The sequence below is a fragment of the Xenopus laevis genome, chromosome 2S, assembly GCF_017654675.1.
Source record: "Xenopus laevis strain J_2021 chromosome 2S, Xenopus_laevis_v10.1, whole genome shotgun sequence".
NCBI classification, from domain to species: Eukaryota; Metazoa; Chordata; class Amphibia; order Anura; family Pipidae; genus Xenopus; species Xenopus laevis.
In genome coordinates, this window is record NC_054374.1 from 63,575,532 (window position 1) to 63,585,972 (window position 10,441).

Consider the following 10,441-nt stretch of genomic DNA (forward strand, 5'->3'; position numbering starts at 1 on the left):
GTACTTGTTTTAATTTCTAGCTTTATATTTCTAGTTTTAATGCAGAAGCTGGGACTTACGGAGCATCCATTATACCTGCGACTTTTGGCTGGACCAGAAACTGATGTACTGAGTTTTGTACTGAAGGAAAATGAAACAGGAGAGGTGCAAGTAAGTAATTTACTGCCTATGCTGTGAGACATTTGTCAGAAGTACTACTATCCAGATGAATATCTAATACTAACCAGATATGAACTGATCTTTCATGCAGCCTAGTTGATTTATTACAAAACTGTGGCCTCTCAAAAATCACAGGCAGATCAACCTTTGGTTATTCAAGTCTGATGAACCAAATGGCTCAAATATTGCACCAATCTGACATGAGTGGGTCTTGGGCAGACTTACAAATACATGATATACATTTCCTCGAATATCAGTCCATGGGCAGTATGTGGTCCTGCAGGATCTTTCCTGTACCCCCTTTGGCCTGTACATAGCTAGCTTTATTTAAATCTTCATTTTAAGGTAAAACATCTCTAAAATGAAGGTTTACGCTACAGACACAATGGTCTGACATAGAACATAAAGAAATAGATACTTTGTGCACAGTAAATTCCCTTTTTCTGTGTTATCTAATTGCAAGTACACTGGGTTGCTATCTTTAGAACAAGACTATGCACAATGTTCCTTAAACCTTTGGTCTATCAATGCTAGGGTCCCAACCAGTACTGGGTGACATAGTAGAAGTGGTCAATCATTTGGATTTGTTTCTGCAGTACAGGAGGTGCAGCAGTAAGCAAAATGGTTGCTCCCACTCATGTACCAAACAAACTTGACAGGAGGAGAATAAGTGCTTTGTGAGCGGACTAATCTAACCTGCTCAATGTTATAGTATTTTAAGGTAAAATAAATGTAAACCCCTATGAGGAATGTAATTAAAATTTGCAAGCACTAAGTAAAATTTTTGTGAATGTTTAGCGCTGCTCACAATGTAAAATAATTTGCTAGTGAATATTACATTGCACATTATCGCTAAGCAAAGGTTGCTCTGGAGCTTCATGAAATATTTTATAGCAAAAAAATGCTTTGGGATTAGAACATTTTATTACATACACTGCACATATTTGCAAAAGACATTTGTTGCAAGGAATTTGTTGAGGTCTGTAATCAGTCAAAAAGGAGCAAACATGGTCGTTAACATTTGCAAAGGTGCTTGCAAACTTTTTTTGTGCTAAACAAACATATTAAATTCACCCATTTGTAGGCTATCGTTTGTGCTAACATAAAAACCCAGGAAGGCAGGAAAATTGATTTCATCTCTAAGCAAGGAGGAAAACCCAGACTCAATAGTTTTTTTTAATAGAAAATGAACCTGCCAACCCATAAATACTCAGCATTTTGAATCTATAAGCATCTCTTTTGCAGAATGCTTTTTCTATCTATTTTCATAAAAATGTTTAGTAGACTCAAAAAATTAGATCTTTTTGTTTGGAAGCTCAGTTCCCATAGGAAATTATTAATGGGTTCCAAACCATAGTAATAATCAATACAAATATCATGTATTCGACATGTTTTTTCTCCGTTTGTCTGGAGATTAGCAATATTTAATATGTTTGCCCTTATTATTTCTCTCAGTGGGATGCCTTTAGAGTTCCAGAGCTGCAGAACTTTCTTTTGATTCTTGAGAAAGAAGAACGTGACAAAGTACAGCAAGTGCACAAGAAATATGCTGCTTTCCGCCAGCACCTGCAGGACGCCATAACTGAAGCCAAGAGGAAAAATGTATAAAACCAAAGGCCTTAGGAAAGCTCAAAGGGGTAGGATACTGGAACCTGATATGTGCAACATACATTTCAGTGGCTGGGATCTACATTTTGCCCCTACAATGATTGCTGTATCTTCTGCCTCTACAAAATTCCAAAACACAGGTCTAAAATCCAACCACTTGATTAAAGTAAAGCGTAACCCGCACTTTTAGGTCCTCTTACAAGGATACCTGCCTATGGACCACACAGCCAGGCTCTAATTGCTCAGGGACACAGCTTTTATGAAGTATTTTTCTGCCCTTGAAAGGCTGAGCCTAAAATCAGGTCTCACCTTGCAATAAGGCACTTACAAAAGGCTGTCTTGTCAGGAAAACAAGATGCAAAGCCATACGTATAACAATACATATTTTCATGGATGAGCAAAGTATTTCTGCCTTGGTGTCGTTTTCCTTAATGAATCAGTGATATTTATTTATTTATTGCACAAGGTGAAGTTACTGTCTTGCACTGAAGAGAATCAGGAAGCTACTTCTGGGCTTTTTCAGATGTCAGTATGTTGGAGACATACAGTATTTGCTATTGACAAAAGTATGCTGGTGTCAAGCCAACTGTTGGTAGGACCAAAACAGTATGTTCAGATAATAGTGAATGTGGAACAACGGGTGCGGTTGGTAATATTTTTGGAGGTAGTCATAACAGAACTGCAGGAATGTGGATTCCAAATGTTTATGGATACATTGTCTATATATTTTAATTTTGCATACAGTGTATAGTTTATATTTTCAGCTTATCTGCACTGCATTGTCTAAAGGGATTTTTAAATGATATCCTAATTGCAACCGATTGTCCAGAAATATAGTTTTTATTATGAATTTATCTTTCCTTTGTGAAAGAAGTTTACCTAAGGGAATAATAAATAAGATTAACGTCTGCCAGCCAGTCGTCTTTGATTGCAGTATTTTGCTTTCCAAGGAAAAGGACCCTCTTTTACTACCCAGTATATATTTAAATGTTTGAAGCAAATGTTCTGAGTTTTACTGCATTTTGGTCATTTAACTGCAGCTATTTCAGGTCTAAATGCTTTGGATATGAATCCTGAATCAAAGCCTGATTTTCTTGCAGACCTACTCAGTTGCCCATACAGATTGGTAAAACACATCGTTAGGAATTTTTATCCTATCCTACAAAATGCATATAGGCATTGTAAAGTCCACTTTCTCTTTGCATTGATTGATGTATGTGGAATTGCATTGTATGTTTTGTGAATGATAGCAAAATTGTACCAAGATGGTAAAATGGGATCTCAGGAAAGGGCTCAGCTTTATTACTGTAATCTTTAATGAAGGGGGGGGGGGAGTTGCTACCATATTTAAATTACTGACCGATGAATATAGGCAAGCTCATAAGTGAAATCTCTTTTTTGAAAAACTCCCAGAGAACACAAGCAATAGTTATAAAAGGAATATTATATTTATTTTTGTAAATTAAAATAATTACAAATATCAATTTGTACATCTTTTTGGTGTGTGATTAAGCTCATTACAAATGATTTGGGGTCTAAAATCCATCACTGATCCCTGTTTTTTCTCATATGGGATATTCAAGTGTATTGCCATTAAAGCTTACCACACTGTGAATTTCTTCTGCCATATTGGAAATGCATGAGCTAACCTGCAACCAGCCTTGTCCATCAGTAACAGCCCTGTGTAGAGCCTACAGTCTAAGTTTTGTGATTAAGACACAAGGATATTACATAACAGGGATGTTACAATTCATCTATTCTGCAGAGATCTTCAGACAAGACTACAAAACCATGGAATCATGGTTGTTACCAGAGGCTTATTTACTATATAGGCACTCAAGGGACTAACTAAAAAGATCTTCCACTGCTGCTGGACACTTTACTAAAAAGTCTGCTAGCAGATGTGGCTGGTAGGGGGGTACCATTTGCATCGTGTACAGAAGTCATCATGTACATGTGCATTGTGGCATTACTTCACTTGACAGTACGGATATGCATAACCTGTTTGGCTATAATGCTGGGCCCCCAAATATCTACCTGTACATAACTAATGAAAGCTACATCCATAGTCAGGGAAATACTGCTATACAGGAATAAAACCCAGACTTTTAGTAATTTAGCTCAACCAGTTAGCTTGTGTAAGGAACTACACAGAACAGTTTCCTGGGACTTAGTAAATTTTGCAACTTCTAGTTCAGATTTCCCCAGCAAGCTATATAAAATCAATACACTATATAGTATATGTCTATAGTCTGCAAACTAGTACCCACATACCAATATTACCACATTCTAATATAAACATTAAATAAACCTTATAGGACTGTTTTGCCTCAAGTACAGATTAATAATAATTTAAGTTGGGATCAATTACAAGGTACTGTTGTATTATAACAGAGGAAATATATATATATTTTTTAATTTGATTAAAATGGGAGATGTAGATGGTAATTCAGAGCTTTCTGGATAATTGGTTTCTGGATAAGCGATCCCATACCTGAAACATAGGGGCAGATTTATCAAGGGTCGAATTTCGAACTAATGGGAGTTTTTTTGAACTCCCATAACTTCAAAATTTGAACAAAAAAAGACTGACCGAAATTTATTAAAAAAACTACGTTTTTTTTCCCGGGTGAATAGGCTGTATTCGATCATTCGAATCGAAGTAAGATCGAATTGGAAGTATTTTCAAAAAATATTTTAAACTCCACCAATTGACGCCAAATAGGAGTCTAGAAGGTTCTAGCAGGTCCCCCATAGGCTAAAACAGCAATTTGGCAGGTTTAAGATGGCGAATTTTTAGACACAGAAAGGGATGCACAAAGTCCAAGATTTGGCTGAATCTCAGCCCTTTTTGATGGAGTTTAAGTTTGGAAAACTTGAATACAGAAAAACGCAAAATTTAGATTTAATTTCAAATTTTAATGAATTTTACCCTGAGAAATCATGTTACTAGATTACAAATTTCTAAAATATTTGTTCAGTTCCGGAAAAAAACAATTGCAAAGAAAAATTGTTGCACTCATTTCTAAAAAGCTAAAAAAATTGTTCAGATTTATTTGACTGCAGAAGCTCATCAGGTTTCAGTTGCTGAATTTTTCATTCTAGTTTTTGTGATTTTTCTTTTGATTGATAAATTTTGAAAATTCGACTTCAGAAAACTTTAAATATAATTTTTTTTATAATTAGGCCCCTTCAGTTATTATTGACAACAGCAGAATAACTGGTAGCATAGTGCTGAGCAAAATGCTGATGATGCAACTGATAATGCATGCTCTATTTTATACAAATATCCGCTTAAAACGCGATTAGCAAAAAGATGCAGGGATTAGGCCTAATTTAAGCAGATATATTGTATAATGTATTTAAATCTTTGCACTTTATACTGGGGGTATTTTATATATCTAGAGCTACATTAATAAAGAAAATTGCTGCTGCTGTAGGTCCCTTCAAGGGTGATAATGACCTAGATCCTAATTTGAAGAGAGGGTGGTTTGTAAAGTACATACAGTATGAACCCTGCACTGTTTGCCACCATAAATTTGTACATTCTGTCCCCCAATTCCCATGTCCACATAGTTGCAATATTGGTAATTCTCCCCTTGTTTAGTTGGTTTCTATGTTGTAAAAAGTAACATACCACAGGCTGGTTAAAACAATAGCCTGCCTGAAAGCAATCCAATCCTGAAGTGTTGCCTCTTTCTGAAAGCACATGACCGGGCAAAATGACTTGAAGTGGCTGCCTACACACCAATATTACAACTAAAAAAAATACATTTGTTGGGTTAGGAATTACATTTTACATGGTAGAGTAAATTATTTGTAATGTAAACAATGTCACTGAGAAATAAAAACGACACCTTAAAAATCATGACAGAATCCCTTTAAAGTAGGTGTTCTAAATTATATAAACACCCCTTTTGCAGATAATATTTCTGCTCCCAAGCCTTATTCTAAAAGAGAACAGTGGCAAAGTCTAGTTTGTCCTGCAAAACAGATTTATGAAATTGAATAACTCTGAATCTCCCAGAAATGCCTTCTCAAGTAAACCAAAAGTCTGGTAAACGGCACATGGTAATTTTCTGCTGCTTTCTCCAGAAGAGAAAATACAATATATTGTATGAACCGATTTTGCTACGGCTTGAAGAAAATACATTAAATTTTCTCTGCCATACCAAATATTCAGGGGAAAAGTTAACAGGGTAACAAATATAAAAAATCTTTATTGCATGACTGATGAGTATCCTAGCTTTAATCCTACTTTAAAGAGGATTACTCCTTGTATAGTAATAAGAGGTCTTTTGCAATAAACCTGCACCAATCTCCCATATCCGGATGATAACCACTCTGATAACCTGTGCTGGTGTATAAATCTGTTGTGCAAGAGTGAATATTTATTTTGCAAATGAAAATGTAATGCATCCAGTGAGCTGCTTCTTTTTTTATTCCTTTTTTAGGTTGCAGAGAAATGCAGGCCAAGAATCAGCTTCTACTCTTTTTGAATGTGCCGGCACCCAGATACATAACATTGGCCCGGGTGCAGGCACATGCGGTAGATTTCAATGCAAACGTTCACGTTTAAGAACCGAAATCTGCTCAATATACCTGCACTCAGGACAATGTAATGAATACATCTGAGTACAGGCACATCCAAGAAGCATGAAAGTGGATTCTCACCCTGCATTTCTCCCCATGCCGAGTTTCACTATGTCTGGCATTAGCTTTACAACCTGCTTTGAAGTGGGTGTTTGTTTGCATATGTGCTGTAGACTGTAAATTTAACCATATTATAAAATATACATTAAACATTTTTTAATATTCTATTCCCATGTGATTTATTTTGTTAAAAGCTGAAAAGATCTTACAAAGAGCCAGGCCAACACAGTGCCCAAGGCAACTTGGCCGGCAATCTCGTCCCACTCCCCTGTATGTGAGTGATGGAGCACGCACAAACACTGTAAGAGGAGCATGCACATGCTCTGAAGAAGCACAGGGGTGAGAATGTGCACAGGTGAGCAGTTGTGACCAGTGGCAGTGAGAAGAATAAATGCCCAGACCAGGGGTAGACAAAAAAAAAAAAAGAGAATCTTGTCTAGCTCCCCTTCATTGTTGCGCCAAAAGCATGTGCCTCTTCTGCCTACACCTAGTTCCAGCCCTGATCTTGCATAGCTGTTCAGAAAACTTGCAAAAGAAAAGACGTTTCTGGTCTTTTAAAGTGACAAAGTTAATATAATAAACACAGGAAATCTGGAGGCAATGAAAACACAGGGCATTGCTATTACCATTTTCTTTTAAATATTAGACCACTAAATATAAATGATCTCAGCAGTTACGTATAGTACCCCTTGCTAATTGGTAGTTGAGGTCTTGGGAAGAGTGTCTAACATTGCCTAGACTGTATTAGTATACAGTATATATAGTATTATTCGTATTTATAAATAATATTTTTATTTTTCCTATTATTGTTTTATAAACATGGCTGGAAGAATTAGCTAGAATGTATTTTAGCAGAATTGGACACTAAATAACGTAACCTTATGCTTCCTGCACACTAGTGACATCAACCCAACACTAATCAGCTGACCTGCAGTACAATCAGATCAAACTCACCTGGGAACACTGCAAAGCCTTGTGTGACTTTTAGGAGATTTGCCACCCATGGGTAGCTCAGATTTCAAATAGCATATTGCCTTGTGTGCCATTGCACTTAAAAAACATCACTCCTTTGTCTGCACATGATCTGTACTGACAACATAAAAAGATTGATTTTGTCCTTGCCACATACAGTGCTGTTAAATCCTTTTTCTCTTAGGTACCACAGGACACAGGTACCATGGGGATGAAGATCCTACTGCTGGAGAACAAACAAAAAAAAGGTTAAAAGGGACTTTTCTTCGTGCTCTGGGCTTCATGCCCTGGAAAACATCATTTCACAGCATATACACAGTTTCATGGAGGTGTGTAAATATCTATTAAACAGGTCGAGCTCATAAGTGAAAAAATGAGTTGTTTTAACCCGCAGGTTTGAAATAACTACATTCAAAACAATAGACCACTGAAGTATTGTGGGTGGTTACCCTGAAAATTCTAGGCACACTCCCCCAAACCAGTTCAGGTGAACAACAAAATCTGGTAAAGTAATAAACTGATTCCTAATACTTCACCTTTAATCAATACTATTAAAAACCAATGATACATTGGGCAATGCCCACAAAGCAAACCAACCAAGCTACAGACCCCCTGCCATTCACAAGTAAATGCAGTGCAGGACTTTAGCCTTAAAAAACAGAAATTTTAAAAACCGCATACATGGATGACCTATGCCCTTGAGGAAGATGTGTAGACAGCGAAACGCATAGGGCAGCATAGATGGACGGTGGGGGATATAGCTTCCAATCCTTCCGCAACGTAGATAGGCAGAATTGGCTACGGGGTAAGAGGGTAAAAGAAGGGAGGGGGAGCGGATTACTACAATTGCATAATTTCCTAAACTCCACTCTAGCAGTCCGCAATACATAGCGATAACTTGATACCCTCACATACCACCTGTATGCGATTTTTAAAAATTCTGTTTTTTAAGGCGAAAGTCCTGCACTGCATATACTTGTGAATGGCTTCTAGAGATCACCCTTTTAAAAATAGAGTACTGAACAGAGATACCCTGGGTGTATATGGCCAAGAGGAGTTTTCTTCTGTTTTATTTTCTTCATGATTCTTGAAAACAGAGCCAGAGGCAACACATATGCTTACCTGAAGGGCCAGGGTATTACTAGTTTGTTTTCTGCCACTAACCTTGCATGGCTAATCTGTTGTACCTTGATGCCATTAAGTTCACCTCAGACAGACCTCATCTAGCTACTATCATTTAGAACACCCTCTGAGGAAGACTCCACTCCCTGCAATCTAGATCTGTTAGACTGCATGTGCTTCTATGATGATTTACATATGCCATCAAAATGTCCAATTGAACCCTCATTGTCTGGCCTCTGAGTAGGCTGATCCAGTGGGATAGTGTGTAGAATCACTGAGTTCTAAAATGTTTATTAGGAGAAGTCTTTCTGTCGTCTAGTCGCTTTGGACCATCAGCTGTTGTAACCAACGTCCATTGGTGGCGGGGGTAGGGCTTCCCCATCAGTGTTCTGTGCCAAGTCAGGACATCTCTCTCTTGGTTGCTTTAACAGCAGTGAACTGGAACCAATATGTCCAAATCCAGACAATCTGACTCCAGGTTATGTAGGATCAATTGGAGTGGTCTTGCATGAAATGGTATATAGAGTTGTCTATAAAGTACAGACTATGGTCCCCAGGGTCTTTATGGCCCAGGGGGGTTAGGAGCTGGTGTTTCAATGCCTACTTGGAAGGGGATCCTCCAATTGGGCATCCTGTGTTTGAAAAAAACCAAGGAGACTGGAGGGGTTCTAGAACTGGTCAGTGGACTCTGGGTGGTCCTGATCAACTGCTTTTTAGCACAACGTATGCATCCTTTTTCTGAAGACACTTAAAAGTAAGTAATTTTTTTTTTGTTGGGGCCCAAGTTTTTTTTAACTTATAAGGGGGCCCCTGCCACCAATGTTTTTAAAAAAAAAAAAAAAAAAAATTAAAATTTTTTTTTTGGGGCCCCAATTTTTTTTTATAAGGGGGCCCTGACCATCAATAGCTTTTTACAACTTGTGTGGGGGGGGGTTACTTTTTTAGCGCTGAGGTCTGTGTGGTCTTTTAACTGCGATGTGGAGTGGGCGGGATATGGGGTGGAGCTTGGTCGTCAGTGTGGGCGGGGCCCACGGGGCCCCAAAAATTTTGTTGTACGGGGCCCCGTGATTTCTAATGGCGGCCCTGAATACGTTGCATGCATTTTTGCACGTCACACTACTGCTAGCGATCAGACTTTGTATGAAATGCTTTTGGGACTAAAGTTCCCACTGCCTTTTATTGTATGGCATTTTGGGATATAGTTTGTAGAAATCACTGAGCACAGTTTACAAGTGTATGTTTGACACACGGTACAATTTGTCTCCCTCATTTGGCCCCACCATAGACAATAAAAAGAATTGTCTCTGTTAAAACACTCAAATCACCATCAGTCTAATCAGGCATTGTGTAGCCTAGCTGATCCAAGACTGCTTAATAAAAGACTAATTAATTGCTTAAAGGAGAACTAAACCCTAAAAAAGAATATGGCTAAAAAATGTCATTTTATATGCACCAGCCTATTGTTTCAGCTTCTCAATAGCAGCAATGATCCAGGACTCAAACTTGTCACCGGGGGTCACCATCTTGGAAAGTGTCTGTGACACTCACATGCTCAGTGGGCTCTGAGCAGCTGTTGAGAATTTAAGCTTAGAGGTTGTTGCAAATTATGAAGCAGAAAATGAGGTTGGACTGTAATATAAGCTGATGCTACAAGGCTGATGATTAAATTCTGATGCTATTGGCACTGGTTTCTGTGCTGTCATGTAGCAATTATCTGTATTAATTACTAATCAGCCTTATATCAGGCATTTATATTCTATGTGTACTGTATATTGTGAGTGGGTCCCTAAGCTCAGTAAGTGACATCAGCACAGAGCATGTGCAGTGAATCAGCAGAAAAGAAGATGGGAAACTACTGGGGCATCTTTGGAGGCATAGATCTTCCCTGCTAAAGGGCTGTGGTTGCCTTGGGCTGAATCAGAAGCCC

The 10,441-nt window shown here is 38.0% G+C and overlaps 1 protein-coding gene across 2 annotated transcripts in view; it reads left to right on the forward strand.

Moving 5' to 3' along the window:
• The window catches only part of rassf5.S (Ras association domain family member 5 S homeolog), a 46,151-nt gene extending 42,019 nt beyond the window's left edge, over window positions 1–4,132 (forward strand). For both annotated transcript variants that reach the window (XM_041583884.1, XM_018249387.2), the window contains 2 exons: window positions 35–150; window positions 1,615–4,132. In XM_041583884.1, the coding sequence (XP_041439818.1) occupies window positions 35–150; window positions 1,615–1,767 (269 nt within the window). In that variant the 3' untranslated portion in view covers window positions 1,768–4,132. The remainder of the gene's footprint in view (window positions 1–34; window positions 151–1,614) is intronic.
• Window positions 4,133–10,441: the final 6,309 nt, after the last annotated feature.